At 39.4% G+C, this 24515-nt stretch overlaps 1 protein-coding gene across 6 annotated transcripts in view; it reads left to right on the top strand.

Moving 5' to 3' along the window:
* Window positions 1–24515, top strand: part of csk (C-terminal Src kinase) — a 117074-nt gene that overhangs the window by 75039 nt on the left and 17520 nt on the right. For all 6 annotated transcript variants that reach the window (XM_067973557.1, XM_067973560.1, XM_067973558.1 and 3 more), the window contains 2 exons: window positions 2472–2584; window positions 9932–10151. In XM_067973557.1, coding sequence (XP_067829658.1) covers window positions 2472–2584; window positions 9932–10151 — 333 coding nt within the window. The remainder of the gene's footprint in view (window positions 1–2471; window positions 2585–9931; window positions 10152–24515) is intronic.

Below are 24515 nucleotides of genomic sequence, written 5' to 3'. Positions count from 1 at the left end.
ATCTTGCCCTCCTGAGTGATGTGGATGGGATATTGTCACTCTTATCACTGGATTAAGCACTGAAGACCACGCCGGCCATGCATCGCATTCTGTCCACTATGAAACGTAAATATCATTGTCAGACATTGCATGTAGTCCAATTTTTTTTACAATAAAGTAAATGCACAACATGTAACTAGAAATGATCATCCTGACCAATGCAATACTTCAACTGTTCCAAAACCAATATATTGAGTTTGAACTCTCCATAGCTCTTTCCATAATCTTTTAACTCTGTCTCTAATGAAATATTATTTGATGATGCCAAAGAGCTCATCTTTGGCTGCCTCTTGGAATAAGCAGTGTGAGGCAGGGAACTAAAAATGACAGGAAAAAAAAATCCACAGACAATTTCCAGGGACTCCCAACAATGGACTTCACCATCCAAGGTGAAAGGGCTCTTCATTATGGTTAAGCAATTAAGATATTAACTATTTAAAACTTAAATAGATAAGGGGTGAACAGCATCTGTTGTGTGGAACTTATTGTGATCTATAATTAAGGACAGGGTGACTGAGCACTTAAACAAATTTGAGCTGATTTAGAGAGCCAACATGGATTTGTAAAGGGGAGGTCATGTCTAATGAACCTAATTGAATTTTTTGAGGAAATAACTAAAGTAGTAGTCAGGGGAATGTCTATGGATGTAGTTTAAGTGGACTTCCAGAAGGCATTCGATAAGGTTCCAAATAGGAGACTGTTAGCTAAAATGGAAGCTCATGGAAATGAAGGCAAATTATTGACCTGTTTAGGAGATTGGTTAGGTGGTAGACAGAGAGTAGGGATAATGGCTATGTACTCGAATTGGAAGGAAGTGACTGGTGGTGTCCCACAAGGATCTGTGTTGGAGCCTCAACTATTGGCTATATTTATTAATGCCTTAGATGACACAATAGAGAGCCAGATATCCAAGTTTGTTGATGACACAAAGATTGGTGGCATAGTAAGTAGTGTAGATAGGAGCATAAAATTACAAAGAGGCAGTGATAGATTAAGTGAGTCTCTTGCCTTTGTTTGCTTTTTGATACTAACAACATTCAAAGTTACATCTTGACCAGTTCCCATATCTTTGTTAATACTTTTAAGCAAGGAACAACTGGAAGTTTCTACTGTTCGAGATTAGTTAAATCTGCAAAATTGCATACATTAACATCTCAAAAGGGATTGAACCCAGCGAAAGTAATTTTCTGAAGGATCAACTTTAATTCACAATCTTTAATTCAAATTGCTTTAAGGTTAGATAAAAGTGATATAATAGTGAAGTTTTCCCATTTGAGGCATGACAAAACTCTACTACAGTCTTTGCTCTTCAATGTGAGCATCATGGAAGATAATTGTACTTCTGCATTTCCTGAAGTCTTTCATTTTGTCAGCCACTGGTCAGTATATTCATGACCCAGTGCTTTGGGAACTCGATGACAGTGGGTTAGCAAATCTTCACGTCAAAAACCAGGGTTTAAACTGATGGGTTTAAATTGCCACTATGCAAGATATGAGGATTCTAAGTGAAAGCAGTTTGAGTAGTCTCAACTGGTTCCCAGTAGCCTTGAATCCACAGCGCAGAACTCTACATAATACAACATTAATTAGTGGCCTCACTCGAAGGATAACTACAGCGAGAATTAGAAATATCATGCTGGTGCAATAGGAGGTGCTTTTCTGAGATGTAAGTTTAGGCACATTCAGTAAAATAGTGTCCAACTAGTGTGGAACTTGACCTGGTAGTGTTTGATATTGATGCTAGGGGTGACAAGTGGACAGGAAATTACCATTCCCCACTACTGCCATCCTCCAAATGAAAACTATCGTGCCTTCCAAACATCACCTAAGATTTGGAAGCTCATGTACCAAGTTCTCTGAACTCATACTGATTCAGGATACTACCAGATTAGTATTTCAACTGGAAGAACATTTTTAAAAGCAAGAGGAGGTGCCATTTTGAGCACTGAAAGGCCACTGCACCCTGAACCCAGTGGAATTTTATAACTTGTTTACATTGTTTGGCGGAAATGTAGATAACCAGTCTTATGAACAAAGATTAAATCTGAAAAAGGAATAGACATCTTTAAATGTCTAATACTGATTGTTTTTCAATGCAGTTTATGCGGGGCACTTCTTAACCCTATCCCAAAGTGCAAGTAATGTTCTTGGCAAAGAATTTAGCAAGATCAACTATTTGTGGATTTAAGACCTCTGTGCACTTTTGTGTCCCCACCTGAGTTTAATTTTAGTTCTTTGCATATATTCTCCATATGTGAAGAGGATTTAAACTGATGTTTTATTGTTGAAGCCCAGCAATCCAATCTTTGAACCTACAGAGCTGTTTATTTCAATTAGATTTTAACGAGCTTCCTTAACTTGTGTAATGTACCTGTACTGTCACTGAGCACCTCAGTTTATGTTTTCTCTTCTAATCCTGTGTTGTCATTTAGGATCCAAATTGGTACAAAGCGAAGAGCAAAATTGGTAAAGAAGGTATCATCCCTGCAAATTATGTCCAGAAGAGAGAAGGAGTGAAATCTGGTGCAAAGCTTAGCCTTATGCCGTAAGTAGAAGATAACCACTGACCTTAGAATACAAAAATTTTTGATATGAAATGGATATCATTATTGTCACTTTTTTCTGTTCCCAAATTTGGGACAAAGAAGCAAAGGGAGAGTTGTCACCAAATATTACTGGAAATATTTGAACCCACAGTCGTTTTAATTCAAGAGCATTCTTTGTCCTGATTAAGTGTACTTAGATCATTCAACTGATTAGACCAGGGCTGTTAAACTCAATTCATGTGGTAGGCTTGATTCAACCTCCTGGCACTTGCCGTGGGCCACATTCAGCAAAAGTTATTTGGACACAAAATGGGCTAGAAATTGGTATGGATTTTGCCTGTTTAGGCATAAAATGGACGCAATGTATGCCAATTTCTGGGTGCAGCGTCCTGCATGCTGCCATATTGGTCCTCACTTGTTTTTTTGGTGTACCTGGTGGCTGCCTGAAATCAGCATTGGATCAATTTTAAATATGCAAAGAAGGGTCTTCCAAAATGCTGAAAACAAGGTGAAGCATCTGCTGTGCAATCTCCAACCAGTTCTACAGTGGCTTAAATAGCAGTCGATAAAGGAATTGCTGGAGGTGGCTGAAGAAATGGTCAGGAATGCTTTTTTAAAAAATAATTCCCTTCTGTGGAGCCAGGAAAGCCCTTCCCAGCTCTACAGCACTATTGTGGGCCACTGTTGGCCCATACTTGGCCCTCCTGCATTTCTTCTGCCCCACCATGCAGGACTCACTAGCAACGCAGCAGGTTCATTTGACCCTCAACATCATGCGATCTGCCACTGGAGGCACAGCAGGTGCAGGCAGCTTGCCTGTATTAAAATTAGGCGTGATACCCAATTCCGGATGAGTCTCAAGTCCCGGCTACTGGCGCGTGCTTTAAATTTCCACCTCACTATTCCTGTAACTTTTAGCCTGTGGTTCTGCAAACATTCTCCCTCAGAAAATGGTTTAGATGGCACAGCTATTTCACTGGCAATCACAGCACATCTTAACATCATCACTTGCGTGGCGAGCATTAGCAAACGTTGATTGCTGCTTTTTAAATGGTGGCGCAAATTCAGAAAAGTTATCTTTACGTAACTTTCCTGTACACTTACTATATTTCTCGCCATGGTTTGCTTCATAGTGTCTTCGAATGTTGTATTGTTTATCACAGCTCTCTGATGATTACAAATCAAGAACATGTGCCTTCCATTCGTGTCCACAAAGAAATATGAAATTAATTTCATAATTCATGTGAATGTTCTGGTAGTTTTACTTAATTGAGACCGAATGTGTTCTGGGATACAAACTGCACAGTTTAAGAGGGGGAGTAAAGAAGTTAGTGAAGGCTATTGTCAGAGCATAAACAATTATTTTTGCTTTTCAAAAAAGCTAGGTTGTTTTTTGTAACAAAGGCAATGAAGCTGGTAATTGTTTTTCGCAAGTGAATCGGTAGCATGGGCTCAGCTGAGGAAAATAACTTTAAATTAAAACACTGAATTGTTACATTTATCGTCACCATTACGGAAGTAAATGGTGGAAATAAAAGCATATCAATGGATTTATACATCTACCTCTCCAAGAATTATGGATTTGTATCATTAGTCCTAACCACTAAGACAGTCGCCCCACTCCAATCCCATCTTTCAGCTGTTCCCCTTTGGCAGACCATACACCACAGTAATGAAGTCATATTAATTGTGTAGTTGTAACAAAATCACTGATAAATATGCATTTTTCTTTCAATCTACAGTAAAACTGATGTCCCCAGGTTCCACTCACCCTTTATTGGCTGCTCCTTTATCAGTGCCACTCCCACTCACTGTTGCTGCTGCACCCGGCGTTTCAGGAAATTCAGATCTTTCTCATTCTTTACTGAAACATAATGACTGAAGCCATGCATCTTTTCCATTCTCTTCAACCCATCACAGAAATTGTATGTCTTGTTGATAAAATAATTATGGCCTTTTATAGTAATCTGTTGACAATGTCAAGCAGCCCTCATCACTTGTGGGTAATTTTTTCCCAGCCATTGCATTGTGCTGCTAACAAAATAAAATGAGATACATTCAGTGCTTTTCTTGCCAGAACATAAATTTTTATTTCACAATACATTTGGGGGCAAAAGCATTTGATTTCATGTTCCCATTTGCTGTATTTTACTTGTGATGAAGGATAACTGTACCCAAGAAATAGCCGTTCCAGAAGTATTCCTGTGTGGCTCCAGAGGATGCTGCTGGTCATCAGACAGTGATTGGCTAAGGATTTGCTGACCCTTCTCTTAACCCAACTGCCACCTTTTTGGTATCATACCAAGTTTAAGATCATGACCAGGAAATATTAATACTTATTATTTTTGCAATAGTAGGTACCTTTGTTTTGCAACCCCATCCTAGGTTTTCTCATTTTGTGTTATTATCTCCTGAAGGTGCTGAATCATCAAAGTACAGTTCCAAATAAACTAGTTGCATTCTTGGTATCTCACCCAATTGGTCCTCCTTCATATGCAACTTAAGTGTTGACAACCTATTTGATTGGGGGACATTGCAGCTGAGCCTCATCAGATCGTTTGATGTCGACTTACCAACAATAATGTTTTGCGGGGGAGGGAGAAAGTCCTGGGTGCATTCTGTTGGCTCCCATCACGATCCCAAGCCAAGGGAACTGATGCAATTCCGTCTGCCTGTTCAGGTGGATGGACAGAAGATCTGATGGCACTATTTGAAGTACAGCAGGTCTCCTGGCCATCATTTACCGCCAACCAACACTGACAAAAACAGAAATTAGTTAATTATCTCATTGCTGTTTGTGGGATCCAATGTGCAAATTGGCTGCTGTGTTTGCCTACATAAGTGACCACACTTCAAAAGGAATTCTTCGGCTGTGGGGTCATGCAAAGCCGTATGCAAATACAAGTCCTGACCTTCCTTTTCCTCTTTTTCTTGTTTTTCCAGCACATTTGCTTTCTGTCTGTCTGTCTTTCTCCCTTATTTTCTTTTTCTATTCTCTTTCTCTCTCATATTGGTCTCTGATTAGCACTTATTTAGTGGGAGGTGCAGTTATGAGATCCAACTTATGTTGCTGGCTGCACAGTACTCTGATCGACAAAGGAGTTCCTGAAACTCGGTTTTGTGCACTGTGGAGGGCGGTGGGGGGGGTGGGGGTGCAGGTTTGTTTGTTGTCCCTCTCTAACTTTATGCTGCCACTTTTTGCAGTTGAAACTATGTGGCATTGATGCAGAAGTGATTGCATAACAGCACAGAAGATGCGGCTAATTTGATTTGCATATTGACGCAGTGGGACATTATATATAAACATTTCACTGTAGCTCACATCAGCAGTACTGGTCAATTCAATCTCTTATGGCAGCTGATCTCATTTTGTCTTCAGCTTTGCATTTGTTGACAGACAGCTGTAGCTTTTCTACCAATTAGTGTTTGGCTGGCTACTGTTCCCATGATTCACAAATGTAGCAGTTACAGTCGCACTTATTTTCAGCTTATTAACTCCAGTGGAAACTAGTGCAACAAATTTAGTGCTGTGTAGAAAAATAAGTCATTATGACAAATTTGTATAATGCATGAGTTTTGCATTTTTAATTTTTATTAAATTAATTAATATTAGTTATTCTGTAGAGGCTATCTTAGAATGCCAGAAACTTAACATGGTATGATGAATCCAATATTAGAGTAGATAATATTCACTCAGACTAAGTTGTTAGACTATGGTTTAGATCTACCTCTTAATGGGCATTCAAACTTATGTCTCCCCCATCCCCAAAATGAGAGGAAGACTGATTCAGACCCATGCCCACCTCGGCCTGGCTAATATAAGGAGCCTATCTCCCCAAACCCCAGAGCACCAAAGCTTTGTAGTTACTGAAGGGCCTGGAAACCCTGTGGACAAAAAAATTCAGTAGTACAGGTATTATCGAAACTCTACGTCTGTCTGAGTTGCAATCTTCTCCAAGGCTTCTGCAGTCAAATTACTAGCTAGTACATTAACCAGCTGATCATCAATGAACATTCAGGCTCTAATTAATACTGTGCTGGTGAGCAGAGTGCTTGTTGAATTTAAGACCAACTGCTAATTTCCTTCATGGTCAGGCACGAGACCGAGCACCAGCACTTTAAAATACATTCTTGGTTAAATTGCAAGCGCTGGAGAATGAACAAACTGGGGAAGTTTTCAAGAGCATTGCATCTCAGGCAGACTGATTAACCATTGGGGTTTCCCCACCCTTCAGTAACTACAAAGCTTTGGTGCCTTGGGGTATGGGGAGATGGGCGGCTTATATTAGCCAGGCCGAGGAAGCAATCTCATGAGAAAAAAGACTCGAGACCTAACATGGAAATTTTGCTAGGTGAGTGGTTCAGATGAATATTGACAATGTGGCCCAGACCATCTATTATTCTCAGCTTGCCATAAGGACAGCCAGAATTGATTTTGGGGGAGGGGTGCTATTGTTTTCATTCAGCTAGCTTTTAAGAGAGTTGTGCTATTCAGCTGATAAATATACCATTAAGCTAATTACTAGGCTGTAGGGCCAGATACATTCTGTTGTAATAGCTGGTCTGAGTGAGATGCTGCAATTGATTTTTCTGGTATTTGACAACCAAAGACCGCAGTTTGCAGGGGAATACATGATATCTTTGCTTGTCTTGTGTATCGATTTATAATGGATAAAATCCCAGATCCATGTGCTTTTTATGTAATGTGATACCATATTCAAAAGACCTTTCAGCAACTAGTTCTAATGAGTGGTTTGTGAGTGGAGGGATATAAAAGCATCAGTTTATCTTAATTTGGAGAGGAGTAATTGGTTGACTGCATTCTGAAACATTTATTGCAATTCAGTTTCAAAAATGCAAATCCATCTCAATCTGTTGTCGTTTTAGGTGCAGTGCTTACTGTACTGTGGCCTTCATTAAAGGGAACTTCTTAATGGAATTTTCTTATTAACAAGCATAGCCTGAAATTAAAGCTGCACTTCTTCCTGACTCAGCTAAAAACACAACATTGAAAACAGTATGATATCCCTAACCGGCTGCACAAAAGGCATTTGCATTCGATGTGTGTGCATAATTGCTTAATAATTGTGAATAATTCATTAGATTTTGTTTGCCTTTATCCTTCTAATGCAAACTGCAATTGCTGCAGCAACTGAACTTCAGTTTGTAGCTTGATTGCCAATACAACAAATTCTTTTCCCTGCCCCTGTCCCCCAAAGTGTACTAAAATATTGAATACGTCAAATAAGTATGTGGGAAGCTATGATTTATATTCGTATTATTTTGACAGCTGCTACATTTTGTGACACTTTTGTGTAGCTTCCAAACTGCTAATAGCAAATTTAGGCCCTGGAGCCTCATTTGGAAAGAAATACTCCCCTTTTAAATATTCATCTACTTTTACAATGTGAAGTGTCTACTGTCTCTTGATATTGCTGTTAATACTAGATGCCTTAGTTGGTATTAAGTTTGTGGACTTGCATGCCTGGGCTGGCCAGGAGAACATTGACGTAGTCGAGTCTAGAGGTGACACAGATAAGGATGTGTTTCAGCAGCAGATGGACTGAGGTAGGGGTGGAGGTAGTCAATGTTATGGAGGTGGAAGTAGGCGGTCTTTGTGATGGAAAGGATATAGCAACAAATAGGGCGCCGAGATTGTGAACAGCCTGAGACGGCGGCCGGAGAGGGATATGGAATCGGTGGCAAGGGTATGAGGTTTGTGGCGGGCTGAAAACAGCGGCTTTTGTTTTCCCAATATTTAACTGCAGGAAATGATGTCTCATCCAAGACTGGCTGTTGGGCAAGCAATCTGACAACACAGTTAGTGAAGGGGTCAAGATCGGTGGTGGAGAGGTCGATCTGGGTGTTGTCAGCGTACATGTGGAAGCTGACCCCTTGTGTGTGTGGATGATGTTGCCAAGGGGCAGCATGTAAATGAGGAAAAGGAGAGGACCATTACTGGATCTTTAGGGGACTTCAAAAGTATTGATAGAGATGGTTAGCGAAACCATTGCTGGAGATGCTTGGGCTACGATTAAATAAGTAAAAGTGGAACAAAGCGAGGGCAGTTTCACTGAGTTGGACAACTGAGGAGAGGAAATAGAGGAGGATGGTGTGGTCGATCGTGTCGAAGGCTGCAGAGAGGTGGAGGAAGGAGAATGTATCATGGCTACAGTCGTTGTCACAGGATATCCTGTGGCTGGGGCCGTTTTGGTGTTGTGGCAGGGGAGGAAACCTGATTGAAGGGATTCAAACATGGAGTTGTGAGAAACATAGGCATGAATTTTCGCGTTTCCAACATGTTCAAGGAATTTGGAGAGGAAAGGGAGATGGGGTGGTAATTTGCAAGGATCGAGGAGTTGAAGATGGGTGTTCTTAAAGGCTGGTTTTGAAAGGGAGGGGGCCTGTACCTGAGAGGGAACCATTTACTATGCCAGCTAGCAGGGAAGTAGGGTGTTGGTTTGGTGAGGGAGGGGACGAGAAGGAGGCAGTCAACATATTTTGTATTTTATAAGTTACAAATTCTTGCGCTTTTTATATTCTAGAAATGTGTGCATCAATCTTGCTGTATTTATCTTCATCAAGCTCGAAATAAGAATGTGATGCTCCACTAAGAATTGTGTGACCTGTTAGGATGTTGCAGAGAAATGACAGCCTCTCTGCAGTACTAGTGTTTAGGCTGTTGCTGACTCCTTCTGCAGTTGGTTTCAGATCCATCGTCCAATGCATTTTTATTTAGGTCAGAATTAAGTGCATGCTTTAGTAAATCTTGAATAAATTCCATAGAATATTGTCTTGTGGATTTTGTGGCTTATGACCTCTGAGCCCTTTGACTGTCTTGTAACACACCACAAAACAACAACTTGCATTATGAAAATATGACATCCCATATTTTGCTGCCTTTGAAAATGAACCGAACAAAACTGAATCTAGTTAAGAATTGGGGAAATAGAGAATCGCACAATAATAACTAGTTTCTTGTCCAAGAGAAAACAAATAGAATGTTATTGCTTGTCCACTTCCAAATTCAAGTAGCCAGCTTTAGTGTGCTACGTTGAGGTGCTGTAACAAGTCAAATAAAGGGATGGAATGGGGAGACCAGAAAGAGATGGTGCGGAGGGCGGCATTTGAAAGGCTGCATTAAACAAAAGTAATCTGGTGACGGCATTACTTATCTCGGAAGGATAAGACCGTGCAAGGATGCTAGTTTCTTTTCAACTTGTGTCCAAATAGTTTGATATGGAGAGCATCTGGTTGGAAATTTGTGGTTTCATTTTGTTGTCTGTCACCTGCTCTATTCTAATATTGCCTTTTGATTCATGTTTTGTTTTATTTATCTATTGCAGCTGGTTTCATGGAAAAATTACTCGTGAGCAAGCTGAGGGGCTATTGTATCCTCCGGAAGATGGTTTATATTTGGTACGAGAAAGTACCAACTACCCTGGGGACTACACACTGTGTGTGAGCTGTAGTGGGAAGGTGGAACATTACCGAATCATTTACTCCTCCAGCAAACTCACCATCGATGAGGAAGCCTATTTTGACAACCTGATGCAATTGGTAGAGGTTAGCATGATTTTAACTACCTTTTGTGTTTAGTTTATTTTAAATTCAATATGTTTTCCCATTCTGCTTTTTGGAATAATGACATAACTTTAGCATCACTCCATTATTTGAATATTGAATTTCCTGGGTAACGTTAAAAAAATAAGCCTGTAGTTTCTACTATTTCTGAATTAATATGTAATATTCAAAATTTAAGAGTATGATAAATAAGAATTAAAAGAACAAAGTAATACAAAGGCTTTTTCTAGTTTGTAGTAAATGGAATTAGTTGGGAAAATTATAAGTATAACCATTGAAAAGTGTTCTGGACATTTAAAAACCATTTCAGACTCACGATGCCACAAATTGTTCTCTTGGCAAATTCTTTACAGTTAATCAGTTCTCTTCCAATCTGCCTAGAGTTGACTACGAGTTGGTTTGTGAGTATGCTGTGGGTCGTGTCCATTGCATTTTTAAAAAAAAATTCTCGTGTGGTTGTACCTCTTCTCCAATTGGCATCTTCCCTGAGTGCAACAGGTTTGCAGTTCATGGTGTGCACATGATCGCACTTTCAACCCCTGAAAGTGTGAGTGCATTGATACAGCCGTGCATTGACACCAGTTTGATGTTTAACTTTATATGTAAGGAGATTTTAGAATAGGAGAACTGAAGTAATTGTGCTTCCTTTCATTTTTATGTAGATTCAGACATTTTTACTGAAATATTTTAGTGGGCATTGCAGATGTTGAAAACACAGTTAATTGCTGCAGTGATGGCATAGTTCCTGAGCTGTGTATAATTGTAATGTGCAGAAAGAGAGATCTTGTTCAGTAGAAGCACTCAATCTAAACTTAAATGGCAATTATCTTCAATTCAGTGACTTGTGTCTGTTAATACTAGGATTAAGTGTTAGCACTTATTTTCAGTTTGTAAATGCAAATAAATGCTGTTGATCACAAGATTGTCCAAACTTAATATTTGATATCAAGGAAATGAAGTAAGTGTAGAATGCATAAGGCACTGTTCTAGTAACTTCTCAAATTTATTGACATTTTTAAGGATAGTAGTTTGGAATCTGACTTGCATAATGTTTCAGCCATTTTTTTTTTAAAAGATGAATTTTGTATCATGTTATAGCCTAGTCTCTCTGGGATTTTAACTATCATATTAACTGGACAAATCAAATTGGGCAGGGCAGCCTTGAGGAAGAGTTTATTGACTGTATTAGGGATGGATTTCTTGAGCAGTATGTAACTGATCCTACAAGGGGGCAAGCAACCTTGGACCTGGTCCTGTGTAATGAGCCAGGATTAATTAATTAATGTCCTAGTTAAGGATCCCCTTGGAATGAGTGACCATAACATGGTTACATTCCATATCCAATTAGAGGGTGAGAAGGTTGGTTCTCAAACAAGCGTACTGAGCTTGAATAAAGGAGACTATGATGGTATGAGAGCGGAATTGATCAAAGTGGACTGGGAAAATAGATTAAAGGGTAAGACGGTACATGAGCAGTGGTGTTCATTTAAGGAGTTATTTTACAACTTTCAAAAAAAATATATTCCACTGAGGAAAAAAGGGTGTAAAAGAAATGACAGCCATCCGTGGCTCAGTAAAGAAATTAAGGACAGTATCCGACTAAAAACAAGGACATATAAGGTAGCCAAACTTAGTGGGAGGTTAGAAGATTGGGAAGTCTTCAAAAGACAGCAAAAAGTAACTAAAGGATTGATTAAGAAAGGGAAGATAGATTATGAAAATAAATTAGCAAAAAATATAAAAACAGATAGCAAGAGTTCTACAGTTATATAAAAAGAAAAAGGGTGGCTAAGGCAAACGTAGGTCCCTTAGAGGATGAGACCAGGAAATTAATGGTGGGAAACATGGAGATGGCAAAAATGCTGAACAAATATTTTGTTTCAGTCTTTACGGTAGAGGACACTAAGAATATCCCAACACTGGACAAACAGGGGGCTCTGGGGGGGAGGAGCTAATTACAATTAAAATCACTAAGGAATTGGTACTCAGTAAAATAATGGGACTCAAGGCGGATAAATCCCCTGGACCTGATGGCTTACATCCGAGGGTCTTGAGGGAAGTGGCAGTAGGGATTGTGGATGCTTTGGTAATAATTTTCCAAAATTCTCTGGACTCGGAAGAGGTCCCGGCAGATTGGAAATCTGCTAATGTAACACCCTTATTTAAAAAGGGTAGTAGGCAGAAGGCTGGAAATTATAGACCAGTTAGCCTAACATCTGTGGTGGGTAAAATTTTGGAGTCTATTATTAAGGAGACAGTAGCAGAACATTTGGATAAAAATAATTTAATAGGACAAAGTCAGCATGGCTTTATGAAGGGGAAGTCATGTCTGACATATTTGCTTGAGTTCTTTGAGGACATAACGTACAGGGTGGATAAAGGGGAACCAGTGGACGTAGTGTATTTAGACTTCCAGAAGGCATTCGACAAGGTGCCACATAAAAGATTATTGCTCAAGATAAAGAATCACTGGATTGGGGGTAATATTCTGGCATGGGTGGAGGATTGGTTATCTAATAGGAAGCAGAGAGTTGGGATAAATGGTTCATTCTCGGACTGGCAACCAGTAGCCAGTGGTGTTCCACAGGGGTCGGTGCTGGGTCCCCAACTCTTTACAATCTATATTAACGATTTGGAGGAGGGGACCAAGTGTAACATATCAAAGTTTGCAGATGATACAAAGATGGGAGGGAAAGTGGAGAGTGAGGAGGACATAAAAAACCTACAGGGGGATATAGACAGGCTGGGTGAGTGGGCGGAGATTTGGCAGATGCAATACAATATTGGAAAATGTGAGGTTATGCACTTTGGCAGGAAATATCAGCGAGCAAGTTATTATCTTAATGGTGAGAAACTGGAAAGTACTGCAGTACAAAGGGATCTGGGGGTCTTATTGCAAGAAAATCAAAAAGTTAGTATGCAGGTGCAGCAGTTGATCAAGAAGGCCAACGGAATGTTGGCTTTTATTGCTCGGGGGATAGAATATAAAAACAGGGAGGTATTGCTGCAGTTATATAAGGTATTGGTGAGACCGCACCTGGAATACTGCATACAGTTTTGGTGTCCATACTTAAGAAAAGACATACTTGCTCTTGAGGCAGTACAAAGAAGGTTCACTCGGTTAATCCCGGGGATGAGGGGGCGGACATATGAGGAGAGGTTGAGTAGATTGGGACTCTACTCATTGGAGTTCAGAAGAATGAGAGGCGATCTTATTGAAATATATAAGATTGTGAAGGGGCTTGATCGGGTGGATGCGGTAAGGATGTTCCCAAGGAAGGGTGAAACTAGAACTAGGGGGCATAATCTTAGAATAAGGGGCTGCTCTTTCAAAACTGAGATGAGGAGAAACTTTTTCACTCAGAGGGTAGTAGGTCTGTGGAATTTGCTGCCCCAGGAAGCTGTGGAAGCTACATCGTTAAATAAATTTAAAACAGAAATAGACAGTTTCCTAGAAGTAAAGGGAATTAGGGGTTACGGGGAGCGGGCAGGAAATTGGACATGAATTTAGATTTGAGATTAGGATCAGATCAGCCATGATCTTATTGAATGGCGGAGCAGGCTCGAGGGGCCGATTGGCCGACTCCTGCTCCTATTTTTTATGTTCTTATGTTCCAACCCAGCTCCTTGTTTGCAGTGCTGCTTATTCTAAAGACTGCATGAGGATATTTGTATAACCTACAAGTAGAAGGTTTTTTCAAGTTTCCAATGTCAATGTCAGGTTTGTGTCCTAATATTACAAGAACAATATTTTTTTTAATGTGTCTGGGAATTTTATTTGTGTGAAGTCCTGGATGGTTTGTTTTATTCGCCAAATGTACTAGGTCTGTCTCACGTGAGAATGTAGTATTTGGGCTGAAACAAATGTCTTAAATTTAAGGCTCCTCTGACTTGTGTTCCCGAAGCACACTGTGCTGTAAATGACAGGTAACATTTTTACAATGTTGCCCCAAGCAGTTTGTTCCGTCTATAGACTGATTCATACTTCCATTGTTGGGAGGAAATGCGTGTCAGACACTGTTAATTTTTTTTTAAAAACTTCATCTTATGCAAGCACATTTCCAGTAGTATTTGGCCTCAATGAAAACTTTACACCCAGCTAACAGGTGTATGCAGAATGAGTTTACTGAGATTCTTTTACAGGAGCCTTAGCTCTTGGGGACCTGTTGATCTCCTGGAAGAGGAAGTTTCTTTAAGGCTTCCTCTTATACCTAGAAACATTTATAAGATCATTTGTGGAGGAAACCACATTATCATCTTCCCCTCCCAAACAAAAGAAAAAGGCTGATAGAAACTGAGCATCGCTCACCCCTTCCAGATCCTGTTGATGCAGGATTGAGTGCTGCAGCTGGAAAACTGAACGTGGTGCAATGCAGTTCAGAGTCTGCATTTGACATCTTGGCTCGACAATTCAGTCCAACCTGCCTTCAATTATTGGTGCAGATAGCATCTCAAGGCTTCCACCTTTTAAAAAATCTATAATGCTAAATTGAAAAGGTTCATCTGAATGTACTAGGACCATGACTATACCTCACTGAGATGTGATATTCTAGCTATCCTTTTAAGAAATGTTAATCGGGGCATTTTCCTGACTTGAGAGTTCATCTGGCCACTGTTGCACAATCACCTGCTTTTGACAGGAAATTAATTTCAACACCCAGTAGTGTCTATATTGATGGGCTTGTGAAAAGTCAAGTGTTTTTAGTTAACTATTACATACTTTCAGTCTTGTGTTAACTTATGTCAAAGCTGCATGTATGTTTGATTTTAAAATTCCTTGCACTTAACTGATACTTTACTCATTTCACCATGCATGCATGGGTAGTGAACTTCATGCTTTGGTTGTTCCACTTCGTTGTGTTTGGCACGTGGATAGTACAGCCATGATACTGCAATTGTCATTTTTATTTAAAATTGACTTGAGTTTCATTGTAGGGAAGCAATGATGAAATTCAAATCAGCAGCTGCCTTTCCACTGAAAAGAAGTGCTTCCTTGTTGATTTTCTCAGAGCTTCAGGCTTCTGAGTAGATAGGAAACGAATGAAAGCATTTACAAGAACAAAACTTCAGGTGAACTAGTCACGAAGCAGCCAGCATCAAATTTTCTTGTTGTTTTCTGCTATGGTTACCTTCTGGCTCAGCATGTTAGCAGTTTATGCACAAAACTATAAGATCACTGTTTGGAGAACCTATGGGGGTCATTTTAACCCCCAAGAGCAGGTGGGTTGGGGGCGGGTGGGAGTTGAAAATAATTACTTTTTTGGATCGCAACTGCAAAATTTTCGGACTTTGCATTCCCAGTGAGAAGCCTGTACTTTTACGCGCCCAAGTTACACCCGGAAATAAAGCCGGGTTGCGATCACGACCCAAAAAACAACTATTTTCAACTCCCACCCGCTCCCAACCCACTTGTTCCTGGGGGGTTAAAATCACCCTCCTATGTGCCTTCACTAAGCATTGTCTTAATGAAACAATTTAAGATGACAAATGGTTTGGCGTGACCATAGTGTAAGTTGCTTTGAGTATTTAACTCATAGTTCCCTTCTTTCAGTTTTTGCACTAGTCTTAATTCATTTTTACAAGGAGGTTGAACAGATCTCATTGAAACATATAAGATTCTGAGAGGGGTAGATGCTGAGAGGCTGTTTCCCCTGGCTGGAGAGTCTGGAACTAGGGGGCATAGTCTCAGGATAAGGGGTCGGCCATTTAGGACTGAGATGAGGAGAAATTTATTTACTCAGAGGGTTGTGAATCTTTGGAATTCTTTACCCCAGAGGCCCGCGGATGCTCAGTCATTGAGTATATTCAAGACTGAGATGGATAGATTTTTGGACTCTAGGGGAATCAAGGAATATGGGGATTAAGCGGGAAAGTGGAGTTGAGGTCGAAGATCATCCATGATCTGATTGAATGGTGGAGCAGCCTCGAGGGGCTGTATGGCTTAATCCTGCTCCTATTTTTTATTGCTTATAAATTTAGGGAGAATGTGATTGCATTTTCACCGCAGTTGCCGAGCTACAGTATTGTGCAGAATGAGGTCTTGTGTACGTTTTTTTAAAAAAGTGTGGAAAGAGCACCTGAGGATGTCAGCCCCATATAATGTATATCGTTGCTAAAGATTCAGAATGACTGGTTGAGTGATGTTCATTTGTATTTGGAAGTTGGTCTACCTTCAGTGAGTAACGTATCAAAATATATATATATTCTTCTATAGTATTTTTCACAGAGGTGATCAGTGCCAGAGTCTGAAATGCTTGTTTTCAGCTTGCTACACATTGTGCAGAATGGAGCATTACATATAGCTTTGGGACCCTGTGCATTAAGCAAAATCACTGAAGGGTACCAATTGCAATTCTCATGCTAAGTCATGGCAGCTGTGAGCAATGTTGTATAACGTACTGGCCCCAAGTGTGTGTTCTGTTTATATAGCATTTGGTTCATAGTTTCTCACCAATTTTTTGATGGAGGAATTAGCGTGGATTTAGTTGAGTTAGTGACTGAGGCTTGTCAGTTGTGAAGAAGTGCAAAGCAGCCAAAAATCAATGTAAAAACCAAATGTAAATTTGAATCCTGTTTTAAAATATTTACGGGCATGTTGGGCGTAGGTGATTTATGGAAAAACTTCCTTTAAATGTTTAAAATTCCGCTCATGGTTCAATGGAAGAAGAAATGGATTGTACATTCCAGTATAACCTAAGCACATTTTGTCACTTGATTAAAGATAATGCCACACCTTTTACATTTACGAGTTCTAAAACCTGTTTTACTCATTCTGCACAGAAGGGTTTTTGGGTCTGTAGTTTAGAATTCTCTACAAAACCACCTTTGATTTTGAAACATGCTGACTTCTGTCTTGTACTACTAGAAAGTTCCTTCCCCTTGTCGAACCAGGAGCTCCTAATGCTGAGTGGAGCTCATCTTGGCAAAGACCATGCATGATTCACTATTCAGTAATTGGCTACAAAAAAAAATCTTCTGGTTTGCTGTTGTTTTAAAATGTTTTTTTTAAAGTGAATCAAGTTATGTTTCTCAAGTAAAAAATACTCTGACCAATTGCAGATTCAGTGGGGAATTCGGCAGTTCAGTTTTTCATTGGTGGGGGAGGGGGGGGGGGGGGGGAGGAGAGAGGAAAATGCTTTCCGCTGACCAGAGATTTGAACTGAGTCAAGCTTGGAAAAATGTATCATTTTGTTAAATTTAAATATTCTCTGTCCCTCTTTTTTGAGGAAGCGGGGGAAGGAATATTATACCCAGGGCAGGCAGGTACCCTGCTCCCAATCTCCTAGTGTCACTTGCTCTGTAATTGGCTATGCAAAAACATACCACTGTCTCTCATACTCTTTTCTACACCCCCCGACCCCTGCCTTCATTCCCCTTCCCAGAAAAATTCATGTAAACAAGGATTTTTTTCCTCGTGTATGTAGTGATTTCCATTGAGCAGTATACCAATGGTAGTAAATGTGTTTTAAGTTTCTAAAATGACACTGGGCATTGTAAAATGCTAAGTTGTCAGAAAGCCATGATATTTTCATGCTGTTTCTATCCATGCTGTATAGTTATTTTCATATTGGATGTGTTTATTGTTCCCTGCGCATTGAGAATTTCAAATGTATTACTTTACGTGTAAATCAGGATGTCAGGGTGGGTGATTCAGTTCTCAAAAGATTTTAATTGACCTGTGAGATGAACTCTGCCTTTGCTTTAGTTTCACCTGTTTTTGCAATAAAAGGTGCAACTGTTAGCAATCAGTGATTTAAAAATAGCCAGATATTCAAAGATGGGTACAGTGAAAGGAAGTTGTGCAATGATTGTAGCACTGATTAAAAATTGAACTAGAAATATACTTTCAGAATGTAAATCCACTGCCGCTTCCAATGTAGAACTGCAAATACTGAAGTATGAATATGGCTTAAAATGTCCATAGTTTAACCAGTTAGAAGCTTCAGAGAAAGGAATAATGTTGGCATTTCAGGCAGAGACCTGCATCAGAACTAGTCTGGTGAAGGACTGTGCCTGAAATGTAAACATTTTCCTTTCCTTGCAGATGCTACCTGACTTGCTGAGTGTTTCCAGCATTTTCTGTTTTTTGTTTCAGATTTCCGGCATCTGATATTTTCTTTTTTGTAGAAACTTCGCAGGCTTTCATCTTCTGAATTTAACGTGCTCTTACAATTAGAGTATTTAGTTCCAGTTGTGCTATAAGATGAATTATTTCTATTCTGTAATTTGAATGAAGTGAAAGTCTAATAAGATGGGGTATAGTTTAGTTATTGATGCAGAACAGGTGGTGTAAATATGCACAGGATGTTGTCTCTAATTAGAGGAAATGGTAAGAATATTTTTCTTGCTGAAACTATAGTTGAATGGCAGGTTTTTTTTCTTGTGCTGTAAAGAATTGTTTTTTCTGTGATATTAGTCAGTGGTTTCTGAGTTGAATTCTTCAGATTTTCCATTGTGTTGACATTTATGTAAATGCTAAGGTATTGCTCAAATAGTAGCAAATTTAGGGCATTATACTGTAAATCCTTGTGTAGTAGTGCTATATTGCAGGAAGTGGTTCTGAAGTGGGTTGGAAAATAAGCAACTACAACTTTAAAAACACAGTCGTAATGAAAATGCAAATATATAACTTCTATGATTCGTGTTTGTGCTTCAGTTCATGTCCAGATTGGCCTCCATGTTTTATACTTTGGGAACACTTGGCTCTACTACATAGAATTGCAGGAATCAGTTGTCTTTGTGCCAAGTAACATTCGATGGGCTGTGGGTTACTGTTAAGGGGCCAATGGCAACTCGATGATTTTTAGACATCAGATCAAAATATGCAAATGTACTGGTAATCAAAGGGGTGGCTAAATCGAGGTCCGCACTGTAGCTTTTGAATTATAAATGATGTTGTCTTTGGCTGTTCAGATTGCATTCATGGTTTTCTTTTGTTGGAGAATTATTTATAATGTAGTAACATGCTTAAAGCTTTTTAGGAAATTAGTAGGCTTGTGGAACCTCAGTTCCTTTTGAAACTGTGGCTTCTTAAGCTAAGTGGTGACCGAATTTTTAAAAATTTAGTTTTTTTTGAGAAAGTACTTCTGGCATTTACCCTGCAACAAAGTCTTAAATGTCATCTTATTGGTAAAGTTCCACTCCATTGGTAGAATGGTAGAATCAAGATGCTAACAATTTGGTTAGTGATAACAACAGAATTTTCATCCAGTTATGTATACATCTATAATATATTAGAAATTTTGCACGTGCACACACTTCCTGCTGACAAAACCTTAGTCCTGTTGTCATACGTCTGTCGCACTTTGTGAAGTCAAGATTTTCCATTATAAATTCTGATGTCTACATTTACAATGGCAACTACCTGTGTAAACTTGTTATATAATTATACCCCACTACCAGCATTTGCAGTATAGCATCTCAGTTTTGCATCGCCCAGCTCCTCACCCTTTGCTGCAGATGAACTCCTATGCTCCAACTAACTCTACTTCCCAAACTGCTCGAGTTTTGCTGTTTTCATTTTAATATCAAATGAAGATATGATACAAAAATAAGGAAAATCTACAACTTTAAAATGGAGACTCTATTACACCTGCATGCCCTGTAACCCTGCTTCACCTGAAGAAGACACGATCTTGACTCCCCATATGCAATTCCATGGAAGTCGTGGCAGCTTGGTTCTAAAATGGAATTGAGATGCTCTATTGGAAACTGCAATGGCATTTGAAGTGTGGTGCAGGAAGTTTTTGTCTTTCACTAAGTGACTCTCCATACACCTGAGTGACATGTTCTATCCTACTGCTTTTTTTGCCTCTCCACTGTGACAAAATTGGAAATTTACCATGGTGATATGGCAGCAGTTTTCAAAGCTGATATCTTCCTCTCAAAGCACTAACTTCACTTCAACCTTGTATAAAATACTTTATCTTTTACTAATAGTTCTCTGACTGTGCATGAAGCCTCATAACAACTCTTTGAACTTTGGTTAGTGTAATACTCCTAAGCAGATGCATTGATGGTGGTTTGCTAAAAATGTAACCATTCATTTTTCACGGTGATGATTTGTTAGCTTCCTAAAGCTACAGTAGTGTATCTATCATAGAAATAGTTGAACTTTTAGGGCAGCAACTGAAAGGTTTGTGCAGTTTTGTTTTCTCTTCAGTCTCTTATGCATCCAGATTAATGTTTAACTTTCTGTACAAAGGTTAGCGACATTTCTCAATGTCAACAGTGGGATTTTGAAGAACAGGTGTAACCTATCTAACTGGTTTCTTGATATTGAGACCTACACAGAAATGCATGTGCCGTGTCTCTTCTGCCCTCAGAATATATTAGTGGGTTAGTAAGTCTGGTTTCATGGATGTGTAAGATTGATACTACCGAGACTATTTCTTGTATCTTCTCTTTCTTTCCCTCCCTTCCTCAAGTGAAGTTTGACATTGGTGGAAATGAAGTATGTGCTTCTAGTACATTCTGTGTTAAGCTACATCTGACATTTGGAGGGTAATTTGCAACCTTTTGCAAGTGCACAGACACTGAGGTGGTTATGTGAATTTTCCCATTTGATGTCCAAGTAGGTAATGCATTGCTGACCACTGATTTGACTTAAATACCATTAGATTTCTGAATTGTCACCCTGTGAAAGGGGACATCACTATGTTTGGAAGGAGTATACTTTGAAGTACTTCACCATAAATAATGTTCACGAAAAAGATTCTCTCAGTAGCTGCAGGAATATCAATTTTGACTCTTGGGGGAGTAAAAAGGAAGGTGGTTGTACTAGGCGACAGTATAGTTAGGGGGATAGACACTCTTTTTGCAGCCAGGAGCATGAGTCCCGAAGGCTATGTTGCCTACCCGATGCCAGGGTTAAGGACATCTCTTTCGGGCTGGAGAAGAACTTGGAGTGGGAGGGGTAGGGTCCAGTTGTCGTGGTCCACGTAGGTACTGACTATATAGGTAGGACTAAGAAATAGGTTCTGAGAGAGTTTGAGCAGCTAGGGACTAAATTAAAAAGCAGAACCACAAAGGTAATAATCTCTGGATTATTACCTGAGCCACGAGCAAATTGGCAAAGGGTCAATAGGATCAGGGAGATGAATGCGTGACTCAAAGGTTGGCGTGGGAGAAGTGGGTTTCGATTCGTGGGGCACTGACACCAGTACTGGGGAAAGAGCGCTGTTCCGTTGGGACGAACTACACCCCAACCATGCTGGGACTAGAGTTCTAGTGAATTGAATAACTAGGGAGGTAGATAGGGCTTTAAACTGAATAAGGTGGGGGGGGGGGGGTGGTGGTGGGAGGGTCCCGGTGGAGAGAAATCTAGAATGCTAAAGAGAAAAGACAAAGATGCAGTGCAGCAAAGTGTCAGGAAGGGACAGAGCGTATAAACAAAAGACAACAAATAGGGTCCGGGTAAGAAAAAATGTTAAGACAAATAGGGCCATCGTACAAAAAAATGTTAAAAAGACAAATCTAAAGACACTGTATCTGAATGCACGAAGCATTCGTAATAAGGTAGATGAATTAACAGTGCAAATAGATGTAAACGGATATGATATAATAGCAATTACAGAGACATGGCTGCAAGGTGACCAAGGCTGGGAGCTGAACATCCAAGGGTATTCGATATTTAGAAAGGACAGACAAAAAGGAAAAGGAGTTGGGGTGGCATTGTTAGTAAAGGATGAAATCAGAGCAATAGTGAGAAAGGATATTGGCTCAGAAAATCAAGATGTAGAATCAGTCTGGGTGGAGTTAAAAGCACCAAGGGGCAGAAAACACTGGTGGGAGTTGTCTATCGGCCTCCAAACAGTAGTGGTAATGTAGGGGATGGGATCAAATAGGAAATTAGAGATGCATGTAACAAGGGTACTACAGTAATCATGGGTGACTTCAATCTGCATATAGACTGGCCAAACCAAATTAGCAATAATACTGTGGAGGATGAATTCCTGGAGTGTGTATGAGATTTTTTTTTAAGACCAGTATGTTGAGGAGCCAACCAGTGAACAGGCTATCCTAGATTGGGTATTTTGTAATGAGAAAGGGTTAACTTATAATCTTGTGCAGGGTCCTTTAGGGAAGAGTGACCATAACATGATAGAATTCTTCATTAAGATGGAAAGTGAAGTAGTCCGATCCGAAACTAGGGTCCTAAATCTAAACAAAGGAAACTACGAAAGTATGAGGAGTGAGTTGGCTATGATAGATTGGGAAGCTTCGTTAAAAGGCATGACGGTGGATAGGCAGTGGCTAACATAATTGTTGCATGAATTGCAACAATTATACAATCCTTTCTGGCGCAATAACACAAAAGGAAATGCGGCCCAACCATGACTAACAAAAGTAGCAAGCCTGAGGATTGGGAACAGTTTAGAATTCAGCAAAAAAGGACCAAGAGGTTGATTAAGAGGGGAAAAATAGAGAGAGTAAACTTGCAAGGAACATAAAAGTGGACTGTAAAAGCTTCTACAAATATGTAAAAAGAAAAAGATTAGTGAGGATAAATGTAGGTCCCTTACAGTCAGAAACGGGAGAATTTATAATGGGGAACAAGGAAATGGCAGAGCAATTAAACAAATACTTTGGTTTCTGTCTTCACAGAAGAGGACACAAATAACTTCCCAGAAATGCGAGGGAACCAATGGGCTAGTGAGAAGGAGGAATTAAAGGAAATTAGTATTAGTTTAAAAAAAAATAGTGCTGGAGAAATTAATAGTACTGAAAGCCGATAAATCCCCAGGACCTGATAATCTGCATCCCAGAGTACTAAAAGAGGTAGCCATGGAAATAGTGGATGCATTAGTTGTCATCTCCCAAAATTCTGTAGATTATGGTACAGTTCCTGCAGATTGGAGGGTGGCAAATGTAATCCCACTATTTTTCAAAAAAAGAGGGAGAGAAAACGGGGAACTACAGACCAGTTAGCCTAACATCAGTAGTAGGGAAAATGCTAGTCTATTATAAAGGATGTAATAATGGGATTAGACAAAGTCAACGTGGATTTATGAAAGGGAAATCATGTTTGACAAACCTACTGAAGTTTTTTGAGGTTGTAACTGGTAGAATAGATAAGGGAGAACCAGTGGATGTACCTATTCTTGAATACCCACTGACCAGTTCAAAAGTAGGATTGCTGGATATCTGGGAATAGATCTTATCCATTTACATGAAAATTTGGTGTGTTGTGCCAAGAGGCCTAAAATTAGAGTTTAAAAATGATGGGGGGAGGGTGGGGGCAGCGAGTGAGGGAGGAGGGAAAGGAATCTCCAGTCTGAAAATAATATACTACTTTTTATTAAAACTCATAACTTTGGGCAGGAGTATAGTATCCATTTAGAGATAATGCTCAGTATCCTCTGTCCAGTAATATGAATTACTCTGTCCAGTGTTATTGAAAGGAAAGCACTTGGATGTAATGAGGAAATACAGAAGTTAATGGGAATTAATTGACCCTAAATCCTATTTCTATGATATTTGGAGGGTACAATTAAGGAATTGGAATTAAACAATAAATAACAATAGGTAAATTAGGTTCAAATACTATTAAGAAAGTTGGACTGTGTGTTATTAATACTTTGTCCACTTGTCAGTTGAAGACAGGTGGGACAAGAGCAGTCGGCTGAATATCCTAGAATGAATGTTTGAAAAACTCAACACGTACCTCAATTTATGAATTCCAGATACTAATTTTTCATTCAACTCATTCAAGATTTTTGCTTTTGTTCCTCAGTGGATGCAGAATGATTTATGCTTTAAAGAATCTTTTATTCATAAAGCTAATTTTTAAAAGTAATGAATATTGGTTACGAAACGAGTACAATATCAGTTATATTGAGGTTTGTACAAATCTCCATTGGTGCATTGGGCCATATCTCTATCTCAAAAGCTTCAAAACGTTGAATGGTTTTCAAAAGCTGTTGCATTACTTTCATCAAACTATTGTTTCCTTTTGACATTTAAAGTGGCAACACATTGTGCAAGTTTAATATCATTGTCGATTGAGTTGTAACTGCTGCTAAGTAACCAAATTAGCCTTTTTAACTCTTGAGCCTGAAACCCTTTTAAGTAATTAAACAGCAAAACAGGTGCACATCACTGCAATTGGTAAAATATTCCATACTACAAAATTGACAAGTGCACTAAAGGAATTGTATGTACAAAATTTTAACCCATTAATAAGTATTTCAATATGGCATCCCTTGGGAGGGACTGTAAAATCAAATAGCAGTAGAGGACAAGTTGGCTGTCTCATTTATGGTGGTCCAAAGGGATTAAAATAGGCTTGAAAATTCATTTATATTGCTTTCTTGCATAATCTGGCTAAATTAGTGAATGCCTGAG

This window comes from Heptranchias perlo, chromosome 38 (genome assembly GCF_035084215.1).
Source record: "Heptranchias perlo isolate sHepPer1 chromosome 38, sHepPer1.hap1, whole genome shotgun sequence".
Classification (NCBI taxonomy): Eukaryota; Metazoa; Chordata; class Chondrichthyes; order Hexanchiformes; family Hexanchidae; genus Heptranchias; species Heptranchias perlo.
This window is presented reverse-complemented; position numbering and strand designations above follow the sequence as displayed.